Source organism: Gracilinanus agilis, chromosome 1 (genome assembly GCF_016433145.1).
Source record: "Gracilinanus agilis isolate LMUSP501 chromosome 1, AgileGrace, whole genome shotgun sequence".
NCBI classification, from domain to species: Eukaryota; Metazoa; Chordata; class Mammalia; order Didelphimorphia; family Didelphidae; genus Gracilinanus; species Gracilinanus agilis.
In genome coordinates, this window is record NC_058130.1 from 92,548,645 (window position 1) to 92,569,791 (window position 21,147).

The 21,147-nt window shown below is 40.3% G+C and overlaps 1 protein-coding gene across 1 annotated transcript in view; it reads left to right on the forward strand.

Annotated features, from left to right (window-relative positions):
- The window catches only part of SLC25A20 (solute carrier family 25 member 20), a 46,121-nt gene extending 34,203 nt beyond the window's left edge, over window positions 1–11,918 (forward strand). Inside the window, exons 4-9 of the mRNA XM_044680228.1 lie at window positions 1,361–1,451; window positions 4,318–4,435; window positions 6,085–6,157; window positions 7,953–8,062; window positions 8,687–8,811; window positions 11,036–11,918. Coding sequence (XP_044536163.1) covers window positions 1,361–1,451; window positions 4,318–4,435; window positions 6,085–6,157; window positions 7,953–8,062; window positions 8,687–8,811; window positions 11,036–11,098 — 580 coding nt within the window. The 3' untranslated portion in view covers window positions 11,099–11,918. The remainder of the gene's footprint in view (window positions 1–1,360; window positions 1,452–4,317; window positions 4,436–6,084; window positions 6,158–7,952; window positions 8,063–8,686; window positions 8,812–11,035) is intronic.
- Window positions 11,919–21,147: the final 9,229 nt, after the last annotated feature.

A 21,147-nucleotide genomic window follows, 5' to 3' on the forward strand; every position in this document is an offset into this window, starting at 1 on the left:
GCCAAGGGGGGGGGCGCGGGGGGGGTTGAAGGGGAAAGGGGAGCATGAATCATGTAACCATGTTAAAAATGAATATTAATAAATGTTAAAAAAAAATGAGATGGAAAAGAAAAAAAAAAAAAAAACCTCACACTGATTTCTCAAAGTTATGAGATCAGACAAGATTAAATATATAAAGTACTTTGTTAAACTTAAAACACTATCAGTTGTTGTTATCATTATATTTTTATTAGTTTATTAGTTTTATTAGTCCAGGCAGTGGACAAGGTATAAGGGCAAACATAGTGATGCTGTTATGTGCTGGAGGTGGTCAGTTAGCTTCACAGAATTAACCAATCAGATTTACTGTCTCTCATCTCTTGCTACCTAGACTGAGCCTTTTACTGTCCACTTAATGACTAAAACAGTCTTTCAGGATATTTTAAACATCTATGTTCCAGACACTGTTTTAGGCACTAGGGGTACAAGACAAAAATGAAACAGTACCTACCCTTTAAGGAACATGCATTCTGTTGGGAGATAAAACATGTACATGCATAAATATTTACAGTGATTTGGAGGCAGGGCAGGCACTAATAGCTGGAAGGTTGGATGAGGTAGGACCTTGTAGCAGGCAGTTTCTTAACCTGAATTTTGAAGGAAACTGGATTTTAAGAGGTGGAATCAAGGAGGAAAGTGCATTCTAGGCCTGGGGATAGCCTAGATAAAAGCAGAGACTGGAGATGGTATTTCATGTGAGTTCAATGTACCAGGGGTGGGGAGTGTGTACGAGGTAGGAATAGCTTATAATCCTGGCAGATGGGTTAGAGCCATCTTGTGAAGGGCTCAGCAGCACACATAGCTCTGGATCTCGACTCTGTGTAGTTTACTCAGCTCTTTGGGTAACATTCAACTCTGAATTGTGAAAGAGATGGGACTAGACTGGCTCAGCCCCATCTACCTCCTTCCTGATAATGTGAGATAACCATTAGCCATTCCACACATCCTTAATGTTAAACTATTCAGCCTTGGAGGGCAGAGTGTTCTCAGTTTCTTGGTTACCCTTAAGAGACAACTTGTATCCACATTGGGTGTCCTTTAGGAAGTGAGCCAAGATTGCTTCTTAACGCAGACCTCCCATTCTTTTTGGTATGGAAGGCCACAGTGCAAAACCTTCCTTTAGTTTCCTTCCTTGAGCCCTGGAAAAGCAAAATAAAAAACAAACAAACAAAACCCCCTTTTAATTTGCAATTGTGGGTCTTCCTTTTGCAGCCTTGCAAAGTACAACTGTTTGGATATAAAGCTGCCTTGTTTCTGGGATTTTCTACATCCTGTGTAGTTAATCACTGACTCTCTACTACTCCTTTTTTTTCAAATCTAGTTATCCTCAGCTATTTGCAGCTGGGATGTTATCTGGTGTATTCACAACAGGAATTATGACCCCTGGAGAAAGAATCAAATGTCTGTTACAGGTAAGTGAGAGGAAGATGTTTTGCTCTTCAGTTTTATTCCTTTTGTTTCTCTTGTCTTTTTTTTTTTTTTTAAATAAAACCCTTACCTTCTGTCTTAGAACCAATACTGTATATTGGTTCTTAGGTAGAAGAGTGGTAAGGGCTAAGCAGTGGGGATTAAATGACTTGCCCAGGGTCACACAGCTAGGAAGTGTCTGAATCCAGATTTGAATCCAGGACCTCCCATCTCTGGGCTTGACTCTCAAACCACTGAGCCACTCAGCTGTCCCCTGTTTCTCATTTCTTGAAAGTCTCTCCATACCTTAAATACTCGCTATTAGATACATGTGCAAAGTGTTTTCAAGGAATATGGGACCTTTTAATTATCTATCAATTCTTCCCCATACATACATTAAATGCCACCTGTATGCTAGGCACTATGCTAGCTAAATGCTAGTGATACAGACACAAAATTAAGTGATCACTTTTCCCAAAGAGCTTAAATTCTTTTAGAAGATATTGTATGTATATATATATATATGTATGTATGTATGTATGTATGTATGTATGTATGTAGGTCCAGACAAAAGAGAGGGACAGTGTAATTTTAGGGGAAGACCTAGCAGAGATTAGGAAAGGCTTCATGTACTGTTACTATAAAAGTTGGTACTTGAGCTGTTCTTTGAAGGAAACCAGAGATTTAAGGCAACAGATGGAGGTAAGGAGAGAGCGTATTCCAGAGATGAGACAGTACAAAGGAATGCTGGACTACCTTGTGCAAGGATGAATAAGAAGCACAATATGACTGGACTGAAATATGTGTAAGGAGACATCATATATAATAAGGATGGAAAGTCTGTATTTGGTCCTAGATGTAACAGAGAGCCATTGAAATTTATTATGTAGGAGAGCAACGTAACCACACATGCACTTCAGGAACAGTCTCCCCCCTCCCGGCCCCTCCCTCCATCCCAACCCACTGTGTGAGGGGAATACTTGAGGCTAGGAGACCATTTAGGAGGCTTTTGTAAATAACCTTGTCAAGAGGTGGTAAGGGTCTGAACTTTGGTCATGTGAGTGGAGGGAAGGAGACAGGTGCAAAATATGTCACAGAGGTAGAAACAATGGGATTTGGCTAGGTGGAGTTAAGACTAAGAGGATGACTCCAAGGTTGTGAAGCTGGCTGGTTAGAAGGCTAGTGGTGCCTTTGATAGAAATAGGCAATTTAAGGGGGCAGATAGGTGGCTCAGTGGATTGAGAACCAGGCCCATAGATGGGAGGACCTGTGTTCAAATATAACCTCAGATGGAAGATAAGGGTTTAAAAAAAATAGGGAACTCAGAAGGGGATGAGTGTTTTTTGTTTGTTTTTTTAAAACCCTTACCTTCCACCTTAGGATCAATACTATGTATTGGTTCCAAGGCAGAAGATTAGTAAGGGCTAGGCAGTTGGGGTTAAGTGACTTGTCCAGAATCACACAGCTAGGAAGTGTCTGAGGCCAAATTTGAACCTAGGACTTCCTGTCTCTAGGCCTGACTCTCAATCCACTGAATTGCCCAGCTGCCCCAGAGAATAAGTTTTAGGGGAAGGTAATGAATTATTGTAGGAGTATGTTGAGTTGAGATGCTGTGGGACATCTAGCTCAGGAGAGAGAAGAGTATTGATGTCTCTTAATAGCAAGAAAACCAAGTCAAACGTATCACTCTCTCCCCCTTAAGTTGAGCCTTGTTTTTTATCCAGTGAGCCACCTAACTGCCTCTGTTGATTCTTTTCATAATTTTCTTGCATCATTCTCATTTCTTTTCTTCTACTTCTCTTATTGAATTTTTAAAATCCTTTTTAAGTTCTTCCAGGAATTCTTGTTGGGCTTATATCCAATTCATGTTTTTTCTTTAAGCCTTTGATTGTAGCTTCATTGACAATGTTATCTCCTTCTGGGTTAATGTCTTGATCTTACCTGTTGCCACAGTAACTTGTTATGGTTGGGTTCTTTTTTTTGTTATTTGAAGTTTTCCAGCCTATTTCTTGACTTTTAACTTTATGTTAAATTTGGATTCTGCTCCCAGGATGGAGGTGGCATTGTCTCGAGCTTCAGGACATTTTTGCTTTTGTTTTCAGGTTTAGCTTTGGGAGTCTATAGGTTTTTGGTGCCTCCAAAGTGGTATGATCTAAGGAGAGGTGTGGTCACTGGCTCCTGGCCTGTGCTCTTCTCTCTATCCATGAAGAGACCTTAGTCTCTTGTATCCACTAGTGCTACCACTCCTCCTGGCACTGGTACTGTGATCAGGTTCCCCCTTCTACCCCCATTCTCCTGCAGCTTCAAGTGCTAGTGTTCCCCTCTGTCTCTACTCCCCCTTGAGTAATCACAAACACTCCTCTCTATCCTGAAACTGTGACCAGGGCACCCCTGTGGCCATAAGTGCTATTGTACCTTTTGGTCCTAGGTCTATAAACGGAAACTTTGGGTAATTCAACAGGGGACAGTACCCAGCACAAGCAAAAGATCCCCTGCAATATCCTTTGAACCAGTTATCTGACTCCCCTACTGATTATGGGCTGAGATCTCCTGAAGCTGCTGCTGCCACCCAGTGCATCTGCTTCCAAAATCCACTGTGGCACAATCTGTATGGTGTTCCAGAACTGACCACCACCCCAGTGAGAGAGAACTTTCCTGACAACCTCTTTAGTTGTTTTGAGTTTGAAAGTTGTTTTATCTGGCCTAGTGGTGGTTCTGCTATGTCAGAATTTAATTTGATATGATATTTTCAAATTGTTTTTTGAGGAATTTGGAAGAGTCTGGCTGAGTATTTCACTATTCCACCTTCTTGGATTCACCTCTCCCCTGGAATGATTCACTTTTAATGATTTGATTTTTCTAACCCCCCAGATTCAAGCTTCTTCAGGAGAAACAAAATATGCTGGTGCTTTGGACTGTGCCAAAAAAGTGTATCAGGAATCTGGAATAAGAGGCATTTACAAAGGAACTATGCTTACACTCTTGCGAGGTAACTACTATGGATCAACCCTCCAGAGTATGAAGAACTGCTATGATGGCGTATCTTGCATTGAGAGAAGGCCCAAGTTTGGATTCTTATTTTAATCTCCATTCTTCCCATATTTAAGGTGAAATTGGCTCTACCTAGTAGTAGCTTCAGTGCCCCAAATTGGGAGCACATCCTTAGGGAATATCAAAAGAGGCAGTAGGTCAGTTGAGCCAAGAGTGTTTGATGTGAAATTGGGGATAGTACATAGATTGGACTTTTAGATACTGATGGACAGCCTTTTTCTATAAAGGATTGGGAGTACCACAAGACTGAGCATTGCCAGCAACCCTCAGTGTGGTCTCTTTGCAGACTCTTCGTGGAGGAGACTGCAGGAGCTGGGATGGGAAAGGAAGTGATGAACAGAGATCTCCAGGGAAAAAAGAACAGCCCCTTAGGTTGAGATTATGATGTGGCAGAGAAGGTAATGTAGATGAGGTTGGACTGGGTTGTAAAAGGGGAATTTCTTGGCTGATGTGGGTGATGGAGTGGACCTTCCCCTTCCACCCATCCAAGGTTGTAGTTGGGAGTGGGTCTTGTAGTATTCCTGAGAAAATGTCAGGCTCTATGCTGAGCTTCAGACCATTTACTTTTTTTTGTTATTGTTGTTAGAAAAGCTGATTGAAATCAAAGTGGTGATGAACAAAAAAGTACTCCAGAACAGTGATGGTGAATCTATGACATGGCACTCAGAGCGCACTCTCTGTGGGCACATGAGACTTGCTGTTGCCCCGTCCCTCCACTCCCACTTTGAGTTTGTTACTAGAGAGGCAGAGGGACTTGGGTACAGCTGCTCCCCTCTCCCTCTCCACTGGGCCTGATGATATTTTTTCACATCCCCCACCCCTCTGCCCAGCAGTCCAATGGGAGCTCATAAGGGATAAGGTAGGCGGTTCATGGGAGGCAGAGCAGGAGAGGAGCAGAGCGCTTGGGCCATTCCTCTGGCCCCTCTCTACACTCGCTGAGGACATTCCTCACTTCATCTACCCCCTCTGCCCAGTAGCCCAAAGGGAGTACTTTCTCCCTCCCCTGTGTTGGGTAAAAGGTGGTGGGGGGGTGAGCGCCCAGCACTCAGTGGGGTAGGGGGCATGGGCATGGCACTCGGTCTGGGGGTTGGGGGGGAGGGCAGGACCCAGCATTCTGTTTCTAAAAGGTTCACCATCATTGCTTCAGAATTTTGAAATATTCTTCATTTCTTCATTGTGGATAATTCTTCCAGATACCAATCCCTCCATGCTTTAGTAGATAATTTCCTTTTTTAAAATAATGGACTTTTATGCATTTCTTTTGTTTTACATTGCCTAGATTTCCCCCAGAATCATCCCTCCCCCTTTCTTTTCCTAGAATAGAGTCCCTTATAATAAAGAATTTTTTAAAAAAATAGAATACAATCTACAAAATGAGCAACTACACAGAAAAAAATCTGATTTTATATGTAATGTCACACATCCATACACTACCCTCCTATACCCCTGTCTCTGCAAAGGGATTAAGGGAGGTATCTTCTCATATCTCTTTTTGAGAACCAGTCTTTTAACCATATACTTTCAAGTTTAGGAATATTGGTCAATTTTGCTTTGTTTTTCTTAGCAAGTACCTTTCTTGACAAACAGATGTTCCTGCCAGTGGGATGTACTTCATGACTTATGAATGGCTGAAAAATCTCTTAACCCCAGAAGGCAAAAGGTAAGTAGAATCAGAAGAGGCTTCCCTAGGGATTTTTGTTCTTAACTTGGGAAAGAACTGAATGTAAGAGATATATGCTGCTTTCCAGGCCTGGCTTCATTTCTTCTCTGGGTAATAGGTCTGAAACTCTTGACCTCCTACTCTCTTTTCATCCATTGGCTTCTATAGTCCAGGACAAACAGTCCCAATGTGGGACTGGAATGGATGGTCCAGCCATATCTGAGCAGAAAAAACTGCCCTTCAGCCTCATCTTTCCCATTTGTTTCCCATGCCTGCAGCCTACTGTCTTTCTTGAGGCTGCATAAGAAGTGAATAGGGGAGCACTTGTCTTTCTCTTACAGCTATTATTTTCACCAAAGCCACAGCCCTAAAAGACTTTCCCAACACCTCCTTTTCTACTTCTCCTCATCTATAGGCATTTCTTTTTGGCTCATTTGGTTCACAACAGCCTGTTTCTTCCTCTTAACCATGCTGCTTTAAAAAAAAATTATTTATTTAGAGAATTTTCCCATGGTTACATGATTCATGATCTCCTTTCCCTCCCCCTGCTCTTTCCCCCCTCCCTCCCAGAACTGACAGGCAGTTCCACTGTGTTATATACATGTATCATTGTTCAAAGCCTATTTCCATGTTATTCAGATTTGCATTAGGGTGATCTTCTAACATCAAAACCCCAATCATATTCATAGCAAACTACATGATTGATCATATGTTTTTCTTCTTTTTTTTAATTTAAAAATTTTTTTACATGATTCATGTTTTTACTTTCCCCTTCACCCCTCCTTTAACCCTTCCTCCCTTATCCAACGCACATTTCCACTGGTTTTAACACGTGTGATCAGTCAAGACTTATTTACATATTATTGATAGTTGCATTGGTGTGGTCATTTAGTGTCTACATCCCCAACCATGTCCGCATCAACCCATGTGTTCAAGTGGTTGTTTTACTTCTGTGTTTCCACTCCTGAAGTTCTTCTTCTGAATGTGGGTAGCATTCCTTTCCATAAATCCCTCAGAATTGTCCTGGATCATTGCATTGCTGCCAGTACAGAAGTCCATTACATTTGATTTTACCACAGTGTATCAGTCTCTGTGTACAATGTTCTTTTGGCTCTGCTCCTTTCACTCTGCATCAATTCCTGGAGGTCTTTCCAGTTCACGTGGAATTCCTCCAGTTTATTATTCCTTTGAGCACAATAGTATTCCATCACCAACATATACCACAATTTGTTTAGCCATTCCCCAATTGAAGGGCATCCCTTTGTTTTCCAGTTTTTTGCCACCACAAAACGCAGCTATAAATATTTTTGTACAAGTCTGTTTATCTATGATCTCTTCGGGGTACAAACACAGCAATGCTATGGCTGGATCGAAGGGCAGGCAGTCTTTTAGAGCTCTTTGGGCATAGTTCCAAATTGCCCTCCAGAATGGTTGGACCAATTCACAACTCCACCAGCAATGTATTAGTGTCTCAATTTTGCCACATCCCCTCCAACATTTATCACTTTCCTTTGCTGCCATATTGGCTAGTCTGCTAGGTGTGAGGTGGTACCTCAGAGTTGTTTTAATTTGCATTTCTCTAATCAGGAAGAATTAGAACACTTTTTCTTGTGCTTATTGATAGTTTTGATTTCATTGTGTGAAAATTACCTATTCATGTCCCTTGACCATTTGTCGACTGGGGAATGGCTTGATTTTTTGTAAATTTGACTTATTTCCTTATATATTTGTGAAATTAAACCTTTGTCAGAAAGTTTTTTTAAACTATATTTTTACAATGGTCTGTTCTCTGCAGTGTTAATGAGCTCAGTGTCCCTCAAATTTTGTTTGCTGGAGGTGCTGCAGGAATCTTCAACTGGGTTGTGGCTATCCCTCCAGATGTGCTGAAGTCTCGCTTCCAAACCGGTGAGAGAGAATCAGGCTACCAGAGTGGGCAGTCAAATCACAAAGCTTCTGAGAATGTTTCATCCTTTCCTTTTGGTCAAAAGATTTTTCTTGAAGATTAAACTGTTGTACATATAGTCAGCTCTCTCCTGATTGGTGGAATCTCCACAACAATGCTTAAATCCTTTGCCTATTTTCCCATTAACCTCTAATATATACTGAAACTAATGTGTGTACTGGGAATACAGATTCATTTTAATGTTAGCCAGGGCAAAAAATTTAGAAAATAAGTTTACTTTTTCCCCAAATCTAAATCATAAATAATGCCATATTTGAAAGTCAAACAGAAAATAATTTGTGGTATTCAGCCACTGCCCATTTCTATTTGTCAGGTTGGGAGGTCAGTACTTGATCATTAGACAAGATATAAGATGTATTAGAGGAGTTGAACACCAGATTCAGTCTATCACCTTAAAGCTTCAGCCTTTTTTGGCGGTTGCTATGTTTTTCAGTGACATTTGCTGGTGTCCTGAGCTACTGCTAATTGATTCCATCTTGACTCAATTGTGTTAGTGATGGTATGGTCTCAAAACTGTGGTCCTAGGTAAATTTTAAAAGTCTTAGAAGCCTGTTTTGCTCCAATAGCCCCACCTGGAAAATACCCTAATGGATTCCAAGATGTACTGAGAGAGCTGATCCGAGAAGAGGGTATCACATCCCTGTATAAAGGTTTTACAGCTGTAATGATCCGTGCCTTCCCAGCAAATGCTGTAAGTACATAATAGCTTAGTTCCTTATGGTTCTGTAGAGCTTGAAGTTTTGGAAAGTATTTTCCTTTCATCAGTCTTGTGAGATAGATAGTACCAGGGTTATTAATGCCATTTTTAAAAAATTAAATTTATTTATTTTTAAGCATTTTGCCAAGGTTACATGATTCATGTTGTCTCCCTTCCTTCTTCTTTCCTCCCTCTTGGAGCTGACAAGAATTCTACTGGGTTATACATGTATTATCACTCAATACCTATTTCCATATTATTCTTTTTTGCAATAGAGTAATCTTTTAAAATCAAAACCCCAAATCCTATACCCATGTAAACAAGTGATAATTTATATGTTTTTCTTCTGTGTTTCTACTCCCACAGTTCTTTCTCTTGATGTGGATAGCATTCTTTCTCAGAAGTCCCTCGGGATTGTCCTGGATCATTACATGGTTAATGCCATTTTTAAAGATAAAGATCTTGAGGCTTAGAGATTTCAAATGACTTCTTGAGCATCACACACTCAGCTAGCAAAAATATCAGAGGGAGATCAGAACCCAGATCTTCTCATTTCAAGTCCAAAGCGATTTCCATGACACTATCTAAATAATAACTTACATTTATATAGCTCTTGAAAGTATACAAAGCATCAAGCTCACAACTAACAATGGCATAGTAATTTTTAGTTTTGTGGAAACTGAGATTAGGAAGGGGTGGACCTGAAGTCTGAACTCAGATCTTCCTGACTCTAAAGCCTGCATTCTGCCTACTGTGCCATTTTCATAAGAATATGCCATCATATAGCATGGGGCTGGTGAAGTAGCTAGCTCAGAGGCAAATGTTGCCTTCTTCCTGATTTCAGACTCTTAGGCTCAATCCCTTTATGATCAGCATGTCAGTGAGGCTTGCCTTCCTGGTCCTTAGCCTTTGAGTTATAAGATCCTCAAGTTTTGAGTTCCTGCATCCTTTCTAGATTTCAGAGAATGTTTGAACAACTATCATTCCTATAGGGAATTGGGGCTTTCTATGTCTCTGGTCACTTACACTGTTTGAGTTCCACAGAAAGCTAGAGGCCTTGGCTTCTCACATGTCCACCCACTCATGCCTTGCCCTATTATATGGGAGCTTTCTGTTCTTTTCCTCTGGCCTCTTAAATCTTAAACTGGCTTTTGAAGAGAAGCTCTTACCAAAAAGGGAGCAATTCCTTGTTCTGAATGCTGGGAATGTGAAAGTCACAGAATGTTAGAGTTGGGGAGGGTGATCCAGCCCACCTTTCTCATTTTATAGCAGAAGAAATTGACCAGAAAGGGCAACAGATTTTCCCAAGTCAGACAGCTCTTTATGTGAAAAACCAGAATGTGAACCATGGTGTTTGGACTGCTTGTCTGGGATACTTTCCACTGTCCCCAAACTGTCCTATATGCCTAAGGATAATTTTCATATTCCTGCCCCTCTGTCCAGCAGCCCAATGTGAGCACTACCTTCCTTTGCTGTCTGGGGTAAAACTGGAGGCTCACAGGCAGCTTGTAGATGCAGTTTGTGTATGCAACTTCTAAAAGGTTCACCAACATTGTAATAATTAATTAAATACCTATTCCTGTGTGGCAGGCAGTATATTGAGCTCTTGAGGTACAAAATAAAAGGCAAAAAAAAAAAAAAACCCTAGTCAAGTTGTCAGCTAGCATTTATTAGGTATTGTGCAGGGGTTTGGAGATATGAAAATAAAAAAGAGCCCCTGTCTTCAAGTAGCTTATATTCTCCTAGACTGAAGCAATGAGAGAGATTGATTGTCAGATAAGAGGAAATTTGAGAGGGAATTTTCAGTGTTGAGATCATGGAAGTGACATGATCACAGATGGTAGTAAGATGTAGGCTGTGACCACTCTTGTGGGTGGCTGGAGTGCAGTAAAGATGTAGGTCATGTGAATTAAGGTTGTTGAATTGGTTTCCTGAGTGATGGGTGGTGGGCAGCAGGGAGTTGAGAGACTATAGGAGATTGACTTTTGGAAAATATGTCTATGGCTACTCTATTGGCTTGATATACTATTTCATTTTAATAGCAGTCACATTCATTGAGTCCTTTCTGCTTTGGAGAGGTCCCTGAATTGAATGGATTTCCTTTTAGTTGTATTGGGGAAGATGGATAGAGTTTGGCTACTCTCCACATGAGATGGAGAATCAGTACTCTCTTAACACCTTTCCTAACACTCCTGCCATCTCTTTTTTTTTCCCTTAGGCCTGTTTCCTTGGCTTTGAAGTTGCCTTGAAGTTCCTTAATTGGATTGCACCTAATTTGTGAAACACCGAAATATTAAGCCCTCCTGACAAAGGGAGGAAGAATACAAAGACAAGGGAAGGGATAGTACTGAACTCAGCTTGGCAAGAGACTACATATTGGGGGAGGAGGGAAATGAAGAAATAACAGCACTTAATGAACTTTGTATAACTTTTGCCTTAAATACTTCTTTTGGCTGGTACAGTGTGTGCCATTTTGAAACTTGAATTTAATCTTGATGATTTAAGGAGATTTCATAAGGCTTTGGAAGTTGAAGTCAATAACTAGCTTCAAAACTAAATCTATTTTGTACCTATGCCATCACTATCCAGCTCTAATAAGCCTGCTACTTAGGCCCTATTCCTCAATTCTAGGACTGTGAATCCCACTAACAGTACCAGAGACATATTTTAATACCAATTAACCTTCAGTGGAGAGACTGTTCAAGCTGCAGTCGATGAGCACTTAATTCTCAGGACACCTTTTAACCTTGGGTTGCACATGTTGGAATGTGGAAATAGTTTACTGTCTCCATTTGTGCTGTCTTTGGATGTGTGTATAAGACTATATCACTAGCTTGTCAATGTTTGGGTTTTATAATTCTGTGTTTTACTAGTTGAGAAATGGAATAAGATAGTCTAATTCTGGTAGGATTGTGTGGGAGAGTGCCCTCTTTCCCACCCAACTCACCCTATGAGTAGGACAATTTTGAATCAACATTTGAATTGTGGAATTAATGAGAATAAATTAAGTATGTGGGAGAACCCCTTCTGTACACTTTCTTCTGTGATGAGGGGATCCTCTTTTATCAGGAAAAAATAAATAACCATATTTTCCTCTGTGATTTTTATTTGTCTGACTTTGTACTTCTCAATTGACAGCCTGTCAGCTATCTGATGTCAAAGACAAAGGGGCTGCTGAGGCTCCCCTTGCCCTTCAGACATCCCCAACCCAGTTCTTTTACCTCTATGAGTAGAAATTTTTCTGAATCTCAGTCTGCCTTGGTAGCAGAGGGAAGAGAACTGTATTGCCTGTTGGTCTTTCCACCTGGTTAGTTCACAGGATCAGATTCAAAACTGGAAGGGACCTTAGAGATCATTTCACCCAACTTCCTCATTTGACAGGTAAGAATGTGGAGGCCCAGAGATAGCTAGTGATTGGGATAAAATCACATAATTAGTGACAAAGCCAAAATTCTCACTGAGACCCTTTGACACCAAATCTAGTGTTCTCTTAACTATGCTCCATTGCCCCCTATGTTGTCACCATCTTCAGTGAATTAGAAATGAGGTCCTGGTTTGAGCTCTTTCAGGCAAGGTAGCTTTGTCTGTTCCCCCACCACAATCTGTACCCTTCTGCAAACTGTTTGCTTTCAATTCCATACTGACTCTGCTGCCACTAGTCCTTGGTGGTGTCTTTGTTCTGTCTGTTAATTATTTGTTGATAGAGTTTGAGGCCAGAAACTCTGAAATCAACCAACTCATGCCTCTGGCTCCTGTCTCTAGCAGGAAACTCTTCCCTGTAGTTCTTCTTGGCTTTACCAAGCCCCTTGAGGATGCTTGTGGGTGGGGGCTGTTCCCGAAACCACTGCTTTTTCCCAGATGATGTTATTAGGTCACTTGTATTCAAGCCAAATGCCAGCTTTATTCCATGTCCCAGCACTATTTCCTGGGAGAGTTGGATCTGAAATCTGTTTAGTCCTTTCCAGCTGACAGCTCAGTTATTTTCCGTGGAAGACAACATATGAATATGAAGCATTTTGCAAACCTTAGGGCACTATATGATGTGAGCTGCTATTAACATAATTATTATATTATAAAAAGGAACTTTCAATATCCTCATATACAGTAGCCTTTTGCTCCTTTGGGTGTTTGATGGATGTTAAGTCTAAAAAGGAAAGCATTCTGGGAACATCTCTGAATGACATCAAATAGATGGAAGGAGTAATTTCTCCCAGGCCTTTGGAGCAGAAGCCTGCTTTTTATAACTGCACTTTAATGCTAGTTTGAGATATTTTCATTCTCTCCTTCCAGGAGGGAATTTGCCACCTCCCCAGCTTTTGTCACCTCCCAGACAGTCTCAGCTAGAATCCAGACAGTGATTATGGAGGCAACAGTATAGCAGTTAAAAGTCTGGCATGTGATAGAGGATGAATGAAAGTGGGTTAAGTTTTAGTAACAATTGAAGGGCCAGCAGGTTTCTCTCCTCAAGGGACTTTGGCCTCTGTTTAAAGCAGTCCTGTTTTTATGCCAGAACAAACACACTGATTCTCACACAGCCTTCTAGTATTGGGATGGGATGCTGTGTCACAGAAAGAGTGTGAGCCTTGGAGTCAGGAGAACTTGGGTTAAATCTGTGCTCTACCAGTTAGTAGCTATTGGCTTTGATTAAGTGACTAAGAAGTCAGGCCCAAGAGAGGGGGAAGGGAGGGATGTCCAGTTTATTGTGGTATTTCTTTGGAGGCCCTTGCAGGATGGAGGGCACTAATACATGGAGAGGCTGGGTGAGAATCCCACTATTCAAGGCATGTCATGATGAGCTAGCCCCCTCCCCCTAATGACCTTCTCATTGCTGGAATTGCCCCAGGCATGTGCTCCCAGACTCTTGCTCTCTGAGCCTTTTACCCTTAGCCACAGAGGGTAGAGGATTTTGGCTGGTGCTTCACGCTTATCAACTTTCCAGGCAGAAATGGAGCTGGCCACCAGTTGGTGCCACCAATCATGATTTATTGATGCTATTCCTATATAGGGCAATGGGTTTGTGTATGTGACAAGGAATGTGACCAAAGGGGACAGGATTAATTTGGTCTGATCTGTTGAAGACAGCAAAAATACAAGAGGTGTCCTTACATTTCTGGGAAGTCCTAGGACTGGTTAAATATGTCCAATTCTACTTGATTTCTCCCTCCACCCCAACAAAGGAAATTCAATGAGGATGAGGGTGGGAAAATATCAGTAAATCAAAATGGTTCCTTATTCCTCTCCTTCCCATCTATTGTCAGAAAATGCTTTGGGGGGGGAATCCTCTCACTAGTCCATCCATTCATTCATTCATTCATTCAACAGTTGCTTATTATGTATATAGTATGTGCAGATCACATTCAAATATTAGTATCTGTCATTCGTCTATCTAGCTCTTAATATATGAAACACTGTGCACAAATCTTTTGATGTTTACAACCAAATTATCTCATTTTACAGATGAGTCTAAGGTTAGGTGAAATGAAATAACCTGTTCTTAGATGTTACAGTTAATGAGTGGTTAGTCATCATGAAAAATGCTCCAGCGATCAGAACATGATATTATGAAAAGAGAGATGGATTTGAAGTCAGAGTAACTAGATTTAATACTAGTTCTCTCACTAACTACCTGTGTTAGTGGGCAAATTACTTAAACTATAAAATAAAAGGGTTGCTAGGAAGGGGTGAGGAGAGGAAAAGAAAATTATGGAAACATCGAAAAATATTTTTAAAATAAAATAAAATAAAGGAGTTGGGCTGAATGACTTTTAAAATCCCATTCTAGCTTTAAATCTATGATCCCAAAGCAGAAGGCCATTCTTTCTCAGATGGGGTCAAGGAAGACTTCACATATAAATCATCTCTAAACTGTGTTTCTAAAGACTCAGCCAGCCTTTTGCAGAACAGTGTATCTCCAAGGAGGTGGGGCAAAATATCACAATAGTAGGTCATGGGTTTGGCCCCATTTCATTATATGGTATCTAAAGCCACTACCCAAACCTAATCCCTAGGTATGTGGGTAGGAGACCGTTGTTGTCTTTTCTACCTTGAGAACTGACCAGGTGGCTATGATTATGCCATACTGGGAGGAGAGTGCCACTTAAGATGAGCCGACACAGGCTAGTCCTAGCTCCCAAGCTGTTACTAATAGGAACTGAGTAGCTTGTTCCTTTTTTTAACTATGATGCAAGCCTCTCAACTGTCCTTCCATGTCAGAATGCCCCAATCAGCTGAACATACCACATAGCCTAATGTAGAGGTATTATTTGATCCCAAGACCTCCCTCAGCAGACACTATTTCTTTGTTTGCTTCTGGATCATCTCTGTTTATGGATATGGGAGTATTAAGGGAGTGATTAACATATGATAGCATTGAGTGATAGACCTCATTCTTTGTTTTATTATTCTCAATGCCCAAAACAACAATGACAACAAAAAACCCATCCTTTCTCATCTTTAAGTTTTCAAATGCCTCTTTAATAATCATTTTATCTTAGCATGAAGCAACACGATTTAATGGTTTAATGTTTTTTTTTAACCCTTACCTTCCATCTTAGAATCAATACTGTGTATTGGTTCTAAGGCAGAAGAATGGTAAGGCTAGGCAAATGGGATCATTCTGATAGATTGAAAGAGATCCAGGAAAAAGCAGTGTCATTGAAACTCAGGGAGGAGAGCAATTGTACAATGAAATAAAACCCTGTAGCAAGTTCAAGGGAGATGAAGACTGAAAAAAAAGGACATTGTATTTAGCAACTTAGCAAAGTAATTTTAGAGAGTTTAATTTTAATTGAGTGGTGTAGATGGGAAGCCAGAATGCAGAAGGTTGAGAAGTTGAGAAAGTAGAGGCAGCAAGTGTAGACAGTTTGTTTTTATGTTAGCATGAGGGGATGCTAACATCAAAAAAGGATTTTATTTTTTAAAGAACGTTGAACGTGTGGAACATATTTGAAACTATATGGGGAAGGAGTCAGTAGATGAGGACAGGATGAAAATTGAGGAGACAGTGATGACTGAAGGGTCAAACTCTTAGAGATTAGAACACAAGTAGCATAATTAGCATTAGCAAAGAAGCAAAGGATGGGGGTAGGGTGTGATTCTGAAGTAATTTGAAAAGTGTAATTGGAGAGGAAAGGGAATTTTTTTTTTAAACCTATACCTTCCTTCTGTGTATTGGATACTGTGTATTGGCTCCTTGGCCGAAGCGTGGTAAGGGCTAGGCAATGGGGGTCAAGTGATTTGCCCAGGGTCACACAGCTGGGAAGTGTCTGAGAGGTCAGGTTTTAACCTAGGACCTCCTGTCTCTAGGCCTGGCTCTCAATCCACTGAGCTACCCAGCTGCCCCCAGAAAGGGAATTCTTGAAGAATGGATTTCATTTTTTCAGTGAAGAATAAGGGAATAACCCTATACTGAGAAAGAAGAAAGAGTGGTGTGATTTAAAAGAGAAGGTTTGGCTCAGTCTTTCCCCAGCTGTCATGGGATATAGACAGTTGAACAAATGTTAAAAGATTGTCTTGCTGCAGTGAGGGTCTAGTTCATTCCTTGCAGAATCTAATTGTACTTAACATTGTACCAGGATGAACCCACCCAGTGCATGGAACATTTAAAGAAAAATCAATAGACATTCATTAAGAAGTACTATGTGCTAGACATTGTGCCAAGCTCCAACTGTATGCAGGGTGCTTAGGATACAAATATAAAAAAAAAATAGAACCAACCCTTGTACAAGGAACATGTAATCTAATGGAGTCTTTAGAAGAAGAAAGGTGTCAAAAATGAGATCTAAGCTATGCCTTGAGAGGACTGACAGAACATTTAGGAACATGTCCCCATTTGAGAAGTCTCATGCTTCCTCTCATAATATACTACATATTTAAAATTTACCTAGAGTTTGAATGAGTTGCCCAGTCACACAACCAGGAAGCTAGAATTCAAACGTATTTCTAACACTAAAACCAATATTCCTTCCTATTATAGTATACCTTTGGAGTTAGGAGAGACCTTAGAGATAATTTAGTCTTGACTCCTTATTTTTCACTCCAGGAACCAAAAGCACAAGAAGCAACTTTTGTAACAAAGTCACAAGTTGCAAAGATAGGACCAGAATTTGATTCTCCTGAGTTCCAACCTGGTGATTTTATCTATATCTTTTGGCTCATCTATCTCTCTCCCACTCCCCTACTCAGGTATGACCTTCCACTTCTTAGTCTTACGGTCCTATGTACTTTCTTTAGCTGTCCTTGGAGAAAGACACAGTCTGTGTCAAGAGCTGGGACACATGAAGGCCAAAACCAAACACTGGCTATATATTTGGAAGGAAGGCTAAGCTTCTAAATCAGGCTGAGTAGGGAAGGAATTGGATAACCCAACAGGTGCTGCAGTGTGTCCAATGAATGTCTCATCTCCTATATCACACCCTCTTTCCCAGAGAGGTCTGCATTCTTCTCTCATCCAGCGAAAGCCTGGGTTTGTAACTGAGAGGCACAGGGATCCAAGTTAGGTCTGAGATCATTTAGCCATCTGAGCAGGAGTCAGTGATTTCATTCAGCTCTCCTTTGCGTGTGGAGCTTTAAGCTTTCCAGTGTCATGGACCCCTTTAGCAGGCTGCTGAACCCTTTTCAGAAGAATGTTTTAAAATTCATAAACTAAAACCCATAGGATTACAAAGGAAGCCGATTATATTAAAGTATAGTCATTAAAATGTATTAAAAATAACAAACAAATTCACTTGACCCTAGATTAAAAAATCCCTGCCCTGCTTCAAGGGTCTATCAAGGTGGGAGATGCAGCTTGCCTCAGAAGATCCCTAATATTGCACATGGTTTGAACAAAGGAATCTGGAGGTGCCTGTGAGCCCAGGGCTGCACACAGCTGTACCATGAATTAATTGCACTGAGATGAATGGATCTGAATAAATGAGCTCCTACAGACTGAAGCTCCATGTAGCAGCTCAGAAAGAGAAAGGGGGATGGTAGATGAGTGTTAGTGTGACTAAGGGAAAGGCAATTTGTGAGTTGCTCAGGAAACCTTCAGGGAAGTATGTGGATACAGAGAAAAAAAACAAACCAAACCAAATCAACAACAACAAAAAAAACCCCACCAAAAACAAAACAAAACAAAACACATGATGCTCTTCTAAGGGATCTTAGACCTTGCCCCGAGGGGCTCCTACTTTGAGCCAGGTGACAGGGAGGCTAGGCACAGCTTTCTTCCACTTTTTTTTTTTGTATTTTTTTTTTTTAATTTTAAACCCTTAACTTCTGTGTATTGACTTTATAGGTGGAAGATTGGTAAGGGTAGGCAATGGGGGTCAAGTGACTTGCCCAGGGTCACACAGCTGGGAAGTGGCTGAGGCCGGATTTGAACCTAGGACCTCCCGTCTCTAGGCCTGGCTCTCAATCCACTGAGCTACCCAGCTGCCCCCTCTTCCACTTTTAATATTTTAGAAATTTGATTTTTCCAATTAAAAAAAATCCACCATCTCTCACCTCTCCCCATCTACACTCAAAAAGAAATAAAAACAAAACCCTTGTAATAAGTATACATAGACTAGCAAAACAAATTTCTGCATTGATCATGTCTAGAAAAAACAATCTCTATCCTAAATCTATCATCTCTTTGTTAGGAAGTGGGTAGCATGCTTTCCTATAAGCCCTCTGGAATCATGGTTGATTATTCTGCACTTCTTTTCTAAGTTTTAGAACAGAAGAATTCCAAAGGTTTAGTCTATCTAACCTAGCTTCAACATTGGGACCCAAAACTATCAGTAGACCTGCTCAGCCAGACTAGGAAGGAGTATTCATGACTGGTCCAATTCAATGAAGCTCCACTCTAAGGAAAGTTGAGATGGTATCCTAGGCTAAATATGTGGCCATATTTACCACATCAAAGATTATGATCCATTATACTTGAACTTAATTTTTGTTTCTAATACTTTTTATGGTGAGCATTCACAACTGGATAAAACTAAATATACAAAATAATAAATACACATTATATGTAAAACAACTTCATCTCACAATTTGGTAAAGGAAAACATGTAAACTAATAAAATGACAGCAGTAAAATCACATTTGTTTCTATGTTGCTTTCTAGTAATATTCTTTAAATTTTTTTTTACTGATGCCTTTTATTTTTATACTACAGGTCACACTGAGGGATTGGGCTAGCAAGCCAGTGGTAAATGCAGGAAGAAAGAGAGCTTCAGGCCTTCTGATAGGAACAGGCTAATTCCCAACCCCTAAGGGCTCACTCCCCTATCTCCTCCAGTGGATTAAGAATTCATACCTAGACATATGAAGGTAAGTATCTGCCACACTAGAGAACATTCAGAAAAGAGTAACCTGCATGTTGAAAGGCTTGAGATTATTTGATATCAACTCAAAGAACTGGGAATGTTTAAATGAAGATGGAATGATTTAATGGTGTACTTAGAATATGATTTGATATGTAGCATTGTGTGTGGTAAGTGTCAGTTGCTTAGAATAAAATATGTTTGCACCCCATAAGCAAATTCTGTGCTCTTGTCTGTCCAGGGTCTGGAAAGGATATAGCTGAGGCTCTTCTGGGTGAAGCCCTTGGAAATAGTCCCAAATATGTCATTTCTGCTTTTCCTATACTGTCCTCTGTGAAGCTGTGCTCAAAACTCTGGTTTGAGACAGTCAGAACTCCATTAGGAGGGAACTTCTAGTCAGCCTTATCCCAGAGAGGTTTTAGATATGGTTTTTAATTAATTCTGAATAATTGCTAGGCAAAGCTACCTTCTACAACTGCCTGCTGAATCTCCATATAAGATTATCCTATAATGTGGAGTGGTTCCCAGTCTGGGCAGAGAGAAGAAAAGAATATCTAGAATTTGGTGATAGTTGTGCAGGATGGTGAAGGGTGAGCTTCCTGTGTTAACTCTAGTATGTAGGGATATTTTTTAAAATGCCTTCTCTCTTTGAATGAATTTTCTTCTCTTCACATGAATAAATTGACTGTGAAGAAATGATCGACAGATGATTCTTTACATCGGATCACATCCTCATCATTCCACAGTTCACTTAGAGGTGTAGAGAATAGTAAGGTCACAGAAATCATAGGCAGAATTATAAGAAACCCTAGAGATCAATTAGTTCAGTTCTTTCATTTTAAGGATGAAGTAACTAAAACTCATACAAAGAATGTTACTTGTTGAAGTTAATAAATTAGCAGCTGAACCTGAACTACAACTCAAGTTTCTTGACTCACAATTTAAAACCTTCTTGTACTAAGTCAGTTTTTGGGTGGTTATAAAAAAGCATTTGGCATCCTTGAGGAAAAATTTTGGAGTTTTTTGAGGAAAATACAGTCCTAAAGATTCTCCTCTTATAAGATGCTTCCTATATACATTTTGAAATAATATAAGATCCCATAACAGATGTATTCAAAAGGAAAATGTTGAATTAGCATCATCTAGGAAGGCTTATACTGGGAAGAAAGAGACTCACTAAAGGTGTCATTTGGAAGGTGTTTTGTTGCAGAGTTCACAAAGGAGAAACATTCCAGATGCTCATATCTGTACATGATATTATGCTGATTCTTTCATTAACATTATCCATTGAAACCTCATCATTGTGTAGAGGTGACCCTGGGTTCTTAAAGGACATTCCAGCAGACTATAAGCTCTAGTGGGTCCTACAAGGTGGGAAAATTTCATATATGAATCCAACAAGAGCCTATACATCAGTTGTCCAGTTATAAGCCTTGCTGTATTTGGAGAGGCTCACTGACCTCAGGGCAATAAACTCTCTTAAGCCATAGCAAATCTCAAAGACCATCTGGTAAGTTCCAAAGAAACTATGATTTATAGCTTTGAAGAGAGTGTCCAAAGCAACTAAACTATAGGTCCTTGAAATATTGTGTGGATGGCACTGAGCCCTGGAAAACTGAAGGGCCTCTGCAGTGAGATATGTGTGATCACTAAAAGAGATTGGCCTTGGAATTCACCCTGAGAAAACAAAGGAAATAAAAAACATGCTGTTGCCTGGATTTCAGAATGTGGGGTTGGGTAAGCAGCCCCTTGCTCAGGTTTATCTGGACATGAATTTTGGACAGGCACAAAAGATGAATAATGAACTGGGTCCAGCCTTCACAAAGAAGAGAATAAGCTATATATTACCCTTGATATATTATGCGGCTCTTTTAGTGATCTGAAGTTGCTTCTTCCTTAAAAAAAAAACAAAAACAACCCTTACCTTCCTTCTTCGAGTCAATACTGTGTATTGGTTCAAAGGCAGAAGAACAATAAGGGCTAGGCAGTGGGGGTTAAGTGACTTGGTCAGGGTTACACAGATAAGAAGTGGCAGAGG